This window comes from Nicotiana attenuata, unplaced genomic scaffold, assembly GCF_001879085.1.
Source record: "Nicotiana attenuata strain UT unplaced genomic scaffold, NIATTr2, whole genome shotgun sequence".
Lineage (NCBI taxonomy): Eukaryota > Viridiplantae > Streptophyta > Magnoliopsida > Solanales > Solanaceae > Nicotiana > Nicotiana attenuata.
Window position 1 is genome coordinate 139,319 of NW_017671575.1, and position 15,393 is coordinate 154,711.

At 35.2% G+C, this 15,393-nt stretch overlaps 2 protein-coding genes across 2 annotated transcripts; one reads left to right on the forward strand and one right to left on the reverse strand.

Moving 5' to 3' along the window:
- Positions 1–7,740: 7,740 nt before the first annotated feature.
- LOC109209072 lies at positions 7,741–8,160 on the reverse strand. The gene has a single exon (XM_019372246.1). The coding sequence runs from the start codon at positions 8,158–8,160 to the stop codon at positions 7,741–7,743; it is 420 nt and encodes a 139-aa protein (XP_019227791.1).
- Positions 8,161–10,844: 2,684 nt separating this feature from the next.
- On the forward strand, positions 10,845–14,021 carry LOC109209073. The gene is made up of 5 exons (XM_019372247.1): positions 10,845–10,956; positions 11,084–12,432; positions 12,523–12,940; positions 13,014–13,747; positions 13,830–14,021. The coding sequence occupies exons 1-5, from the start codon at positions 10,845–10,847 to the stop codon at positions 14,019–14,021; spliced, it is 2,805 nt and encodes a 934-aa protein (XP_019227792.1).
- The last annotated feature ends 1,372 nt before the right edge of the window (positions 14,022–15,393 follow it).

The window sequence follows — 15,393 nt, forward strand, 5'->3', positions numbered from 1 at the left end:
TGAAAAAAAAAGAATAATCTGAAGGAAAAAAAATAGAGATGAATACATTGTTTTCTTGTTCCTGCTAGTGGGTATGAATTAATGTAGTGCTTAAAGAAGAAAGGAGCATTTTTGGGGTGATATTGTTTGTGAAAGTGAAGTGGATTGAAGAATTTGCGCTTAAAGTTGATTATGTGGTGTGTTAAAGTGCTTAGGAGGGTTAGTCACTATTCCTAAATAGATCCTACCCGTCCCTTAGCCCACATTACAACCATGAAAAAGACCTAATTGATTTTAGATCGAGCGAGCCTACATTAGTAGAGATTTATGGGCAAGCCTATGGTACCAAGTGCATGCATGTGACTTCTTTTGTGTGAGAGAGAGAGTTATATATATATATATATGAGTCTTTAAACTATATTTGATCATGGGATTTGATTGTGTGGGTTCAACGTATTCTCTTGTTCTTGTTGTGAGGGCACATGGCTTCATGAGGGATAGGTAACGTTATTAGACTTCTCTACGATGTTGGGTGTTCAAGCCAAGAGTGCATTGTGACATTGAGTAGATTTTTTAGGCTAGGATTGTTGTGAGCATGTTGTCTTTGTTGTAAATAATTTTTAAGAATAGTATGAGTAAAAGGGAATTGTTGCATATGTTAGAGTTTAATTGTTGCTATCAACCATGGTCATTGGTGTAGTGTGATCCAAATGTGTTAAGTTGTTAAGTGCTCATAGAAAGAGTAAATTTTTGATTGACTCGAGGACGAGCAACGTTTAAGTGTGGGGTGTTGATAATAGGCTATAATTACGTATTTTAGTCGATTATTACACTCTAATTTACTGCACTTTAATTGAGTTTGCGCTTTAATCACTAGTGTCTTGCACTAATGGTGTGTTTTATGCTTTGTAGGAGTGATTTCGAGCTATATAGATGTTATGGAATGAATTTAAGTGATCTGGAGCTTTAAAGTTTGAGTAAAAGATCAAGAAATTAAGTCGGGATCGTGTTTGGGGGTCAACGGATGATAGTTAGAGCAAACAAAGACTTCAGTAGGCAGATTGCGCACTTTCTAGTAAAATAGATATAACTTTTTGCTCAGAACTCCAATTTGTCTCCACAATATGTGGTTGGAAAGCTAACTCAAAGGGATACAACTTTCATGTTTTACGTTTTTCCAAGTTCGGAACGGAACAGGGTGAAAAATGCACGAACGCGCGAAGTTAGCGCGAAGTCGCGTGTGTTAGGGAGCTGAGGCAGAATGGTGTGCGAGGTTATGCGCGAAGTCACGCACGAGCTCGCGCTAGTCACCCGAGAAAAGTGTCCTTTTTCACATTGGAGAAGGTATAATTGTTTGGGCCCAACCCTACTTGGTATATATACATTAGAGAACGTTTTTTAGAGTAATTTTTGACGAAGGAAGAGCACAGAGCCGCCGTGGAGGCCGGGTTTCATCTTTTCTTCCACCAACTTAGTATTTTTATGTTTCTTTGTATGATTTGTTGTTTTGATACCATGTCTAGAGCTAAACTTCACGTTCTAGAGTTGTGGTTCTTTCATGACTATTGTTATTCGGATATTGATTTTGATTTCTTAGTTTATCATGTTGGTTTATTTATTCAATCCTACACTTAGTTATTTGATTGCTTGATCACCAATTGAATACTATCCGAATCTAGATTTGAACTCGAAAGTGGGAATTCTAGATTGCATATAGGATTGAGTAGAGCAAGTTCTTGAACCTGGGCCTCGGGGAACGGATTCACGGTTAGGATAGACATATACCTAATTGCCTTGCTTGGTTGATTTACAGGAATTATAAATGCGTTCTTGTTGATTCTAATTCCATAGACATATAGGAGTTAGGTTAGCTTGAATAGGCGAGTAAGAACTCGACAGATTCTTATGAGCAATATTAACCCTATCAACCAATAAACTAGATAAATTAGTTAGTTAATTCAATTGAAGAATACAATAGGAATGTTAGATAGCCCATAACCCTAGATCGTTTTCATTACATTGATATCATAAAAATCTGCTCTTTCATTGTCGAAAGTTCATTATTTGTTTTTATTTATTTTAATTAGTTTAGAATCAAATACTTCTTGGTTTAATTCTTGTATAGATAATTAGGATAGTCTAATTTGGTTAATAGTTGATCATAAGTCCTCGTGGGTTCGACATCCGACTTTTAGTCACTTTATTACTTGACGCAACCACACTAAATCGGTCGTGACATAAAGTGCACATTTCATCAGTATGTAACGACGAATTTATCGATACGATACAATAAAATTTAACGAACAATCAAAATAAATATCGTATTTAAAGTAACAATACGATACAATACAATAGGTAACAACTATCCAAACAAGCTGTTACGAAAAAATAAAGCTCTCGTGGCCCCGGTGGGATTTTGCTAAACTTTCAGTCATTTTCAGCCGTTCGATATTTTCTCCAACGTCATCTTACCACCGCCAGATTTGCTCTTAGTACGTTCACTCAGTTGTCTTCTCAACAAGACATCTTAGTTGATTGATGATTTCTTTTATGACGTTTTTATCTGTATTTTCTGTACTTCTTTCCTCTGTGAGTTATTTATTTATCAGAGTACAGTGCACATGAGTCCATTTGAATTCATTTTCTACTTTTTTTCCTTAATAAATTAACTGAGAAAAGAACAATGTATGATATATCTAACATACAAATGAAAAATAAATTTCATATAAATTTAATGCAAATTAAATATCTAAGCAATATACATAGTAAAAATAAATTTCATACAACTAATTATATTAGATACAACTTATTTACAACATATTTACAACTTTCATATATATATTTCTATCCAGTAAATACAACTACAACATCATACAACTTAGATATAATTTTTATACAATATGTCTTTTGTATGTATTTTATATATGATTTGTATATATTTTGTAAGTGGTGTGTTCTTCTTTCTCTCTCTGACATTTCAGTCAAAACTTCCTCTCTTAAAAATATTTTGATACATATCAACAACTTATGTAAAAAAAGGAGTAGTATTTATGTCACGACCCGGATTTCCTACCCTCGGGAGTCGTGATGGCGCCTACCAATAGGAGCTAGGCAAGCCAACTCAATTTACTTCTTTTAGCAATTATCGTCCATTTAATGAAAACAAAACATAATATGATAAAGCGGAAGTCTCAAATATAATTAACCGAAAGAAATGCGGAAGTTTAACAAAATCCTCTACCCAAGACTGGTGTCACAATACTCACGAACGACTAGAGAATACTAAATACAAGGTTTGAATGAAACATAGAACTGTCTGCTTCGGTACAAATGATAACAAACTGAATAAAATAGAAAGGGACTCCGGGCCTGCGGACGTCACCAGGGCTAGCTCGAATGTCCCTGGACTGAAAGCTCACTCCCAGAATGCTACTGCTACTCAAATGCTGCTCCAACACCTGGATCTGTGCAAAAAGATGCACAGAGTGTAGCATCAGCACAACCGACCCCATGTGCTGGTAAGTGCCTGGCCTAACCCCGGCGAAGTAGTGACGAGGCTAGACCAGACTACCAGATAAACCTGTGCAGATATATATACAAGTACAACAAAATAATAGCGAAAAGTAAACAATTAAAACTGGGAGGGGAACATGCTTATGGGGTAGCAGATAAAACGGAATATCAGGAATAACAAAAGAAACTACATCTAATTTCTTCTAACACAGAATAAGGGAAAACAAACAACTTTCACTTGTTTCAATTTCCTCTCGTTGCAGGCGTGCAACTCGATCCCATTTCCCATAATATCACGTGGTAGGCGTACCACTCGATCCCATTTCACAATATCACGTGGTAGGCGTACCACTCGCTCCCATTTCATAATATCACGTGGTAGGCGTACCACTCGCTCCAATTTCATAGTATCACGTGGTAGGCGTACCACTCGCTCCCATTTCATAGTATCATGTGGTAGGCGTACCACTCGCTCCCATTTCAAGTATCACGTGGTAGGCGTACCACTCGCTCCCATTTCATAGTATCTCGTGGTCGGCGTGCCATACGATCCCATTTCATAATATCTCGTGGTCTGCGTGCCACACGATTTCATTTCTTTCAACACAATACACAAAATAATCCCGGCAAGGGAGAAAGATGTTATAATAAACTATCCCGGCAAGGGAACAAGATAATATAATAAACTATCCCGGCAAGGGAACAAGAAAATATAATAAACTATTCCGGCAAGGGAACAAGATAATATAATAAACTATCCCTGCAAGGGAGAATCCAGTTATAACCAAACTTACTCAATTTCTACTTAACACAATTAAATCAATACTCAGTCTCATCAATTACTGGCTCAGTGTTAAAGATTTCCAACCAAGTCCTCATAAACAACAATCAAGAATTCGATAATATAGCAATTCAGGACTCACGGTCATGCTCGACACCAGTGTATAGATACTCGTCACCATGCCTATACACCGTACTCGACAAATAGCAATTAACAAATAAGACTCTACTCCTAATCCCTCAAGCCAAAGTTAGACCAAACACTTACCTCAACTTCCACGGCTAAATCAATCCACAACGACCGCTTTCCCTCTCGAATTCGGCTCCAACTCAATCAAATCTATGAAATAACGGCTTTACAACATTAATATAAGCTAAACAAATCAAACCCAATGCCTAAATATAGTTTTCTAAGCCTTCTTCCCAAAATTCCAAAAATCGACCCCGGGCCCGCTTGGTCAAAATATGAGGTTCAGACCAAATTCATATCACCCATTCCCCCACGAGCCCGGATATACAATTTGTTTTCAAATACGACCCCAAGACGAAGTCTAAATCAAAGAAAATTGAAAAGCCCTAACTCTACCCATTTTCCCCAATTTCAACCCTAGATTACATGATTTGAGCTTAGGAATTTGATAAATGATGATGGAAAATGAAGGAGACAAGTTAAACAATACTTACCCAAGAAGCTTTGATGAAGAAATGCCCTAACAATCACCTAGAAGCTTTGGAGAAGAAAGGGTTCGTGTATTTTTTGAATAAAACCCGACACTGTTCTGTTTTTATGACTTAAAAATCGTTGGGTGAAATTACCCTACGTGTTCGCGACAGTAGAGTCGCGTTCGCGAAGGGCAGAAATTGACAACCATCGCGTTCGCGAGTAGAGAAGTGCGAACGCGAAGAGGAAAAATTCTGGGGTCCAAAGTTTGGCCTACGGGAACGCGTGAGGCCTTACGTGAACGCGCTGAAAGGGGATCGTAGACTTGCGCGAACGCGAGTACAGTTACACGAACGCGAAGGAGGAGAATCTAAGGCATCGCGAACGCGAGAGAGAGGGCGCGAACGCGAAGAAGGAAATGCCTGGGCACCTATTGCAGAATTTCTGCAACTTTTTCGAAGTTCTAAAACTTCCCGGAACACCTCCGAAGCACTCCCGAGCCCTTGGGGCTCCTAACCAACACACACACTAACTCGACAACATCCTACGAACTTTAGCGTGCACTCAAATCGCCAAAATAACATCAAAAACGAGGAATCAAACCTCAAAATCATTACTTTTTCATCAAACTTCATAAACTTTCATTTTTTGATATTTAGGTCCGAAACACGTCAAATGACGTCCGATTTCAACCAAATTTCACAGAAAGCGCTTAAACCACATATAAGACCTGTACCGGGCGCCGGAACCGAAATACGGCCCGATACCAACACGTTTTAATCAATTTCCTTTTCAAATTTCCATATTAATTTCTGAAAAACAATTTCACAACAAAATTTATTTCTCGGGCTCTCGACCTCGGAATTCGACTTCGGGCATATGCCCGAGTCTCATATTTTTCTACGGACCCTCCGGGACTGTCCAATCACGGGTCCGGGTCCGTTTACCCAAAATGTTGACCAAAGTCAACTTTATTCATATTAATATCAAAATTCTTCAATTTTTACACAGAATTTATATTTAAGCTTTCCAGCCACGCGCCCGGACTACGCACGCAAATCGAGGCAAGCCTAAATGAGATTTTCAAGGCCTCAGAGACACAGAATGAGTGAGAAAATAGGTGATGACCCTTTGGGTCGTCACAATTTATAGCTTAAATAAATATTTCATACAACGATTCATACATTATACGACTATTTTTCAACTTTCATACAACATTCAAATAAAAATATATATATATATAATAACAACATAATACAACTTAACAATTTACATACAACTTTAATACAATTTCGTAAGTATATTGTATGTCATGTGTTCTTGTTCTTGTTCTTCTTTCAATATGAAATTCAGCCAAAGTTAAGTCCAATCTCACCAAACACCCTCAAAATTGAGATATAAACTCAAAAGAATATTTTCAATTGTTTGCAACAATACCCAATTCAAACAAACAATAGTTTTTGAAAGCCCATATTCGAATTCAAAGCTTCGGAGCTTTTTAATGGCTGTCAATAGTTGAGAATCAAATACCTTCAAAATTTATTGATTGACAATTTCAATTCGAACACCAATTATGCAACATGAAAGAAAATTGCTAAGTTAAAACTCTATATTATAACAATTGAAATTCATTGATGAATTTTCTGGGGGGAAAAGGATGAAAACCAAAGAAAAACGAAGGAAGAAAATTGGGAAAAGAACAGAGAGAGAGAGAGAGAGAGAGAGAGAGAGAGAGTGAGAGAGAGAGAGGAGGGGATTACCTATTCAATTCATAATATAAAGGGATACTCATTTAAAACTAATTTGTATATTATTGGTAAATTATATATGCCCATATAATTAAGTTAAAACTTGATTAAGGAGGATAATAAAGTTTCATATATAGTATAGGAAGGTATAAATCCCAAAAATAAAAGAAAATTGACGTTTCCCCTTTTTACTACTCCTTCTATTTGAATTTAAACGACACATTTTTCTTATTAATCTGTTTTAAAAAGAATGACACATTTATATATTTGGAGACAATTTAACTTTAAACTTTTTAATTTACCCATTTTACTCTTAATGATAAATTTTTACAACTACAAAAATATTATAGTCCTTTTTGCCCCTTAAGCTTTTAGGACCACATGTTTCAAAAATCTTCTTTGTTTTTCTTAAACTTTGTTTTCTTAAACTTTGTGGAAAGCGGAGCAACTTTTTTAGATTTACTCAGTCAGAAAGTAAAAGCTGAGGCCTGATTATTACCCAATCGAGATTAAAGTGCTGAAACTAAAAAGTCTCAAGTTTAACTTTACTAGTTGGTATCATGTAAAACAAATTGATTTCTTCTACTACATAACAATAGGTCAAATCACATTAATTCCTGTTATTTCTGTCCAACTAAAAATTTGGTCTCTACCTTAATCAATATCTTCGATCTCAGATATCAAAAAAAGTCTGATTTTGTAGCTTTCTCCTTAAACTTTTGATGATATTAAAATATCAAATTTGGTCCTCATGTAGCTGAACTTTCATGTAACCTCAATAATGATAATATCTATACATTTAAAAAGAATTAACAACTTCCAGGATAACTTGTTACACAAAAACAAAAAATAAACAAACAATATAACTTTTTGATCATATCATAATTCAAGAATTAAACACAGAATATTCAAGCTATGGCCGGCTGCACAGACAAGTTATTGTTACAAAATAAACGAAAAAATAAATGCATATATATATATAACCAAACCCCTAGCAATCTTTAAACTAGAGGCTGATCATAAGAAGAAGAAAAAATGAAATTAAAAAACGCAGTCTCGCTATAGATTTGGATACAATTCCATAGAGGGAACCATTGACTTGTAAATCTCATATATAAGTCTGTTCTCAAACTCAGTATTTGTATAACCCAATTTAGCTTCTCTTGCCTTTGGAATCCTTTTAGCACCAAACACATTCCCATTGTTCAATGAGTTTACATTTCCAGCCAACTTAATCATCATGCTCATGTAAGCATTCTTGAACTTGTTCCATAACTTTAATGGTGAAAGAATATTCAACTTCAACTTTGGAATTGCTTTAATTCTCCATATTCTTTTGCTATTTCCATTTGCTTTACCAAACCTAGTGACCTTCATGTTCTTCCTTCCTGTACCATCTAGACGTTGGTATCTTCTTCTTCTTCTTCTCCACTCTCTCTTAATTAAGCCACCACTAAATATGCTTTGAACCAAATCCATCTCTCTCTATATTTGCCTTTGTCTATGTTTGTTTATGAGAGAGCTAATTAGTGAGTTATGATATTTGTTTTAGGCCAAAAAAGGTTACTATTTATATTAGGGAAGAATACGTAAAACAAAGAATGAACAAGAAATTAGAGGGGAAGGTGTTCCGATATTCCCTGGAAAATCAAAGGTATTAAGTTGACATATTATGGTCAAACCACGAGTCAAAGATAACTTTCAACAAAAACTACTAGAGAAGGCAAAAAAGAAGAGAAAGTCAAGCACTCCAATGAAGAGAGAATATATAAAGCACGAGGATATTTATTAAGAAAGAATCCGTCTAGAAGTTTGACAGTCAAAACAAATTGACCCTCTCATATTTAATTTGGCTTGAAGATAGTCTACCAATAGAGACTTCTACTAGTCGAAATTGGTTGCTAAGCCCAAGCCATTTTTGCAAGATATTTTTTAGAATTTTAGAATATTTTTACTTCCTTTACAAATCAAATGTATAGTATGTCAAATATATATATATATATATATATATGGAGAAAAATTATTGAAATATCTATGTATTATCCTTATTGCTACTCCTATTACTAGTTCAGAGTCTTCAGAGAAATGACCATTACCCTCAATAGTCAAAACTTTTGTTTCCTAGCCCGGTAGCCCCATTATCAGCAACTATTGTTCCACTATAAACAATTATTTTGGAGAATTGAAGGGTCAATTTGTTGCTGAATCTCCATTCGTTTTACAGGTAACGTTTGCCAAATTGAAATTCTTCAATAATACTAGTATTTGTTTTAGTTTTTTCTTTTTCAAACAGGCAGACGACAGCTAGTCAAATATAAACAAAAATAACATATAGTATCATTTTCTCCCTCCATAATTCAGCCAAAAAGATTTTTTCCCAAAAAAAAATTGCAAAAAAGTTAACCTAACAGGTTTATTTGAAAAACTCTGCAAACTTTACAAAAAACTTTCAAATGGGACCTGAGTTTTCTCTACCTTTTTCCATAAAGAAATCCAGACAAAAATATCCTTTAGCTTTCCAATAACTAACTTGAATTTTAAACACATTTTTTAAATTTTTGAAACATAGAAACCCATTTTACTAACAATTCAGCTTTACCAAACAACTCCTTTAAGATATACGAGTACTGATTATTCTCAAATTAGTTCTGAAAACTAACATTTAAGGGTCAATTACACATACTCACTAAGATTTAACCTAATTAGCGAGTTATTTCAAGATCAGATAAACCTCAGTATGATTAAGCTTGTGTGAGAAAACTATACTCCCTCCGTTCCAATTTATGTGAACCTGGTTGACTGGGCACAGAGTATAAGAAAAAATAAGACTTTTGGTATTTGTGGTCCTAAACAGAGTCCGTCGCATTTTGCACCCCTAATGTGTATCCTTTTTTGTGATTTGCACCTTGTCCTATGTTTTTTTACGATTTCAACCCTAACCTCTTTATTCCCTTGCAAAACGATAAAACCACCATTTACATAAATTTTTCATGAGGGCAAAATAGGAAATACAAATAATATGTCTTTTTTTTGCCTTAAGTTATTTTTTTTAGGGTAGGACGTTAATCCTAGCGAAACTCTTCCCGCCATCACCATTGCATCGTGGGAGACTAGGTTAAGCTCTCCAAGCATAAAACGCGCTAAAGGATTACCAAGAACAAATAGCACATCATCAATGGATAAAAGCAAGGAGAAACGGAAAAGTCGATTGAAGAAGGAGAAGTTGAAAGGTAACAAGTTCGGAGTAAACAAATTCCATTCATATGCTCTTTAATTCGTCAATGGGTATTGAATTGCCAAAAGCTTATTGTTTGCAATGCGTAAGATGCAATCCATCATTAACATGTTTTTGTCCCATCCTCTATCTGCTATTGCTTTTTTTTATTTAAAAATAAATCACAAAACTCAACTCACTACAACAATGCACCAGAAAGAAAGGTTGGCAAATCTATCAAAATTTCAAACAACTCTGAATACTATCATGTAAATCAATAAAGAAAGATCAATTCATTTAAGTTCATACTCTACTTTGGATAAAACAGACTTTATTGAAAAGCCACAAATGCTTCTCTCCAATTCAATAAAGCATAATGAAAAATAGGCTAATCTAAACCATCAATAAATAATATCCTCTCTTTGGAACAAATTGGACAGCAATCCTCGAGGCATCAAATATCATTCCTCTATCTTTCTTTGCCAACTCTGCTATGTGATCCCTCACGTGCTTCAAAAAGTGCATTCTACAGAAAAATAATATCCTTGTTCAAGACTTGATATTTAATGGAATTATGCTATTCAGTTTTACTAAAACAAGCGATGTTACCTTGAATCAATTTAGCTTTTTTGTTGACCGTAGTTTTTTACTTTTAATGAATATTCTGATACCAAAAGTAGTTCTTCAATGTGTATATTCTTTTTTATCTAATCTAGAAATTGAGCTAGCTTAAACCTTGCATTGTCACAGGTATGGATAATGAGCTTTTTACATTGAAGATTCATCATGGAGGTCAATTTTTAGATGTACCAGAGAGGATTTATTTGGGAGGAAAGATAGATTTATTGATAAGTGTGGTCCACATAAATGGTCATTGCAAACCTTAGAATGGATTGGAACAACGAGATTAGGATACAACAATAGTCTTGGTTGGCACTTTAAACTACCCATGACAGATACTGGTAATGGTTATATTCAATGCTTGGCTAATGTTGATTGTGATCTAATGGTAAAAACACTTCCAGCTAACAGAGTTGCTGAAGTATACATTACACATGCTGGTAATGTATCAAAAATACAAAATCAAGTGAGTCCCAATGCTAATTATATTTGTGAGGATAATGGGTTGCAAATAGACTTGGAGGCATCGAATGATGATTGCATATAATCATATTTTCAAGTCTGCAGATGCAAGTATTAACTTAGATGACTTTGAATTGGAAAGAGCAAATTATGGTGGGGATAAAAATAGTGATGTTTACCAAGAATTGGAGCATTTTGAAGGTGATGAATATCATGTAAATGAAAGTGAAGAAGAGTCGAATGGTTTGGAGATAGATTCAGACAGTGAATGGCTTGGAATTTGGGACAATATCGGAAAGGATAAGGCGGCAATGAAGCTGAAAGGAAAAGAAATAATGAAAAGAAAAGAAATAATGAAAAGAAGAGAGGATAAAAAGAAAAATCTAGCAGGAAATAGCGAAGTTAGTGTAAAGGGGAGGAAAGAGGGGAAGGAAAAAAAGAAAGATAAAGTGATGGAGAAAGCTAAGAGTGCCAATTTTGCCGGGTTACTACTGGAGGACTCAAGTACAGAATCTGAGAATGATAACATCTCTCCTAAGTATGATTCAGATGACATGTGCAGTATTAATAGCGATGATGATGAAAAGGTTAGAAAGATTGAAAATGTTGCATTTAGGGCAGAAACGGACATGGATAATCCAACATTTAGGTTGGGAATGACATTCATTGATGCAATAGAATTTAGATCTGCACTGAGATCTTATTCTATTAAAAATAACGAGAAAATTTCCTTCGAAAAGAATGAATCTGATAAAATTTCTGCAAAATGTTGTGATCAATGTCCATGGCGCATATATGCTTCTAGAAAGGGACTAGATGACCCCACAATCACGATAAAAACTTTAGTTGGGAAACATTCTGATGATTGTTTGTTTGTTTATGCCAACAAAAATGTGAAATCTCGAATGATTGCCAAAAAATTTCTGCATTATTTGAGAATACATCCAGATGTATCAGTAGGAGATTTCATGGACAAAGTACATGAAGAGCTGAATGTTGAAGTTTCCGTGAGCCAAGTGTATAGAGCAAAGACAATAGCAAAGGAGATGATTGAAGGTCATTACAAAGAACAATATGCAAAATTAGAGGACTACTGTGCAGAACTCAAGAGAAAGAATCCAGGATCAACTGTATTGTTAGAAACAACACCTCATGAAGAGGATGGCAGACCTGTTTTTGAAAGAATTTGCATATGTCTTGATCCCTACAGAAGAGGTTGGATGACAGGTTGTAGGCCACTCATTGGGATGGACGGTTGCTTTCTTAAAGGACCATATGGAGGTCAACTTTTGACAGCAATTGGGATAGATGCTGATAATGGCATATTTCCTATAGCCTATGCGGTAGTTGATATTGAAAATAAGCATAACTGGAAGTGGTTTTTAAATTTGTTGGTGGATGACTTGCAAATTAGAAATCATGATAACTTATGTCTTATTACAGACAAACAAAAGGTAAGAATTTTTATCCACATATAATATCAAATTCTAGTTGCTTTCAATTATCAAAATTAGCCATGTTTACTATTCTCCTCACTTCTGTAGGGTTTGGAGGGAGCTATTTATGAGACAGTTCCCCAAGTTGAACATAGGCATTGTGTAAGACATTTGTACAATAATTTCAAGAAAGAGCACAAAGGTTTATCGTTGAAGACAAGAGTTTGGAAAGCTGCAAGGGCAACTTATGTAAGTAAGTATAAATATGAGATGGATATGCTGGAAAAGGAGGACAAAGAAGCTAGAAATTGGTTTAACGATAAACCACCCAAATTCTGGAGCAAGTCACATTTTAGAACAACAACAAAGTGTGACATGCTTTTGAATAATATTTGTGAGGCATTCAATGGGACAAAACCCATTTTAAGGGCAAGGGAGAAACCTATACTTGGACTACTTGAAGGAATTAGAATATACCTGATGAAGAAACTGAACCAAAAGAGGGAAGACCTGCTCAAATACCAAGGTAATATTGTTATTGTAACTTCTCTGAAGCACAAAATATTTAACATGATCCTAACAATATTTTACTATAACAGGAAATTTATGCCCTCGAATCCGAAAACTAGTAGAAAAAGTGAAGGAAGACTCAGCTACATCAATTCCTACTTGGGCTGGAAAATTTTTATTTCAAGTAAAGACCATGTATGGTGAACAATTTAGTGTAGACTTGAGTGGAAGAACCTGTTCATGCAGGGGATGGGACCTTACAGGAATCCCATGCTCACATGCAATGAGCTGCATATTCCATATAAGAGAGAATCCAGAAAATTTCATACATGATTGTTACAAGAAGACTACTCAAATGAGGATTTATGAGCTAGTCATTGCTCCAATGGATGGACCTGACATGTGGGAACCTACTGATCTACCTGATGTAGACCCTCCTAACTATGAGCCGAAGAAAAGTAAGTTGAACAAAATTAGAAGAAAAGAGCCCAATGAAATTGAAGCCTCCAAGAGAAAAGCAGTTGAGATGAAAAAACAGAGAAGAGAGAAAAAGAAAAAACAATCTGCAACAAGTGAAATGCATGATGTTACCAAATTGAGTAAGAAAGGGAAGTTGGGGAGGTGTAGCAAGTGCTTGCAAATTGGTCACAACAAAATAACTTGCAAGAAGAGTAGTGATTCCCCGAATTCAACAACTCTACCTCAAGCTACTCAAACAACTCAAGATTGGTGTCAAAATGCGATAAGTCAATCCCACCCAAGTAAGCAAATCATTGAGTCCACTTATTGGACTGGACATATAAATGAACCTTCTAAACTCAATGTAAGTATGGAACCTTAAATAGAGGTGCTTTAGTACTTTGAGAGAGAGGTAATACATTTGCGTTCTTTATTTTTTTTCACAGCCAAGAAGGCCAATGGAGGATGATTCATCTCATAGACCTGCACGAGCTCAAGTTGGCGGCGTTGTGATAAATGCTGAGAAGTATATGTGGAATGGAAAAAAATGTATTAGCTTACAAACCCTTCAAAATACAAGTGCTACAGAGAAGTCCAAGAAAAAGAGCTTTGATGTGGAAGAAAATAGAAGCAATTAGCATATGAAATTGTCAGCAAGAACAAATTTTAATTTCATCACGACTTCTTTTGTTGTTTAATGGATATTTCCCTATCATTTATTCCTAAGAGATTCTCAATGTCAAGTTTGTCATTTACCTTTACAATTTAATTTTAGTATTTGTACTCTTCGAAGCCTTTTGACTTATCTTTATTGCTTAACTATAAACACCCTTCTCCTATTTTCATCTCAATTAGAGAGGAACACGATCATTACACAAGAATTTACAACAAAAAAGGATAGTGCTATATTAAGTAATAGCGATTAGCAAAAAGTACATTACACACGAGCTCATATACATATACATTTACATTTCAAAAAATACTTGCATCAATCTCAAACTATTGGGCTATATTTATCTTTCAATACAAAACACAAATTCTCTGATGACTACCCCAAAAAAAAATTCTTGCAAAAGAATAGACAGTAAAAAAGAGGAACTAGCTGAACTTAGAAAAACTGACCTCCGAAATGGATCCACCAGGAACGACGTGAAGAAGTAAACGGCGAAGGCTTGAACAAGGTGAAATCAGAGAAAATATGGGGTGTTTTGGAAGATAAAGCTTATAAAGATCGACGAGATGCATAAATCTTAACACCATTTCTGTTAAAGAGAACTGGAAACACATCTTGGTCCTTTATCTCAGATTTCCCGGCTTCGGAGCTCCGAGGTAAACCTGTGAGAAAATGACTGATTTATTGAGCTTGTCCATTTTAGGCGAGGTAAAGGAAAGAGAAGATATTTGTGACTGATCTTTTTCTTTGGTCTTGAGCTTGTCGATATGCTCTAGGTGATGAAGCAGAGAGAAGATTAGTATGACTATTGACTGGTCTTTGCTTTGGTAACCAAACCAACTCCTTTTTATTTAATCTCTCTTTATTTATTTTATGTCATTCTTTTATTTATTTTTTATTTGTATTTCCTATTTTGCCCTCATGAAAAATTTATGTAAATGGTGGTTTTATTGTTTTGCAAGGGAATAAAGAGGCTAGGGTTGAAATTGTAAAAAAACATAGGACAGGGTGCAAACCACAAAAAAGGATACACATTAGGGGTGCAAAATGCGACGGACTCTCCCAAACAAATCAGAGTATTTGTATGGCTATAACTTGTTTGAAATTTGTGGTGGTAAACATGCCATAATATATGTGTAGTTATAAAAGCTTCTCATTAAGAGTAGAATTGCAAGTTTAAATTAAATTGTTTCCAAATTTATAAATGAGTCATTCATTATGGAACGGACCAAAAAGAAAATAAGTTCAAATAAACTGGAACGTAGTGAGTATTTACCTTTGTTCCTTCGTTAACTTTAAGTAACAAGATTCTCACTCTTCCCCCCCCCCCCCCCCCC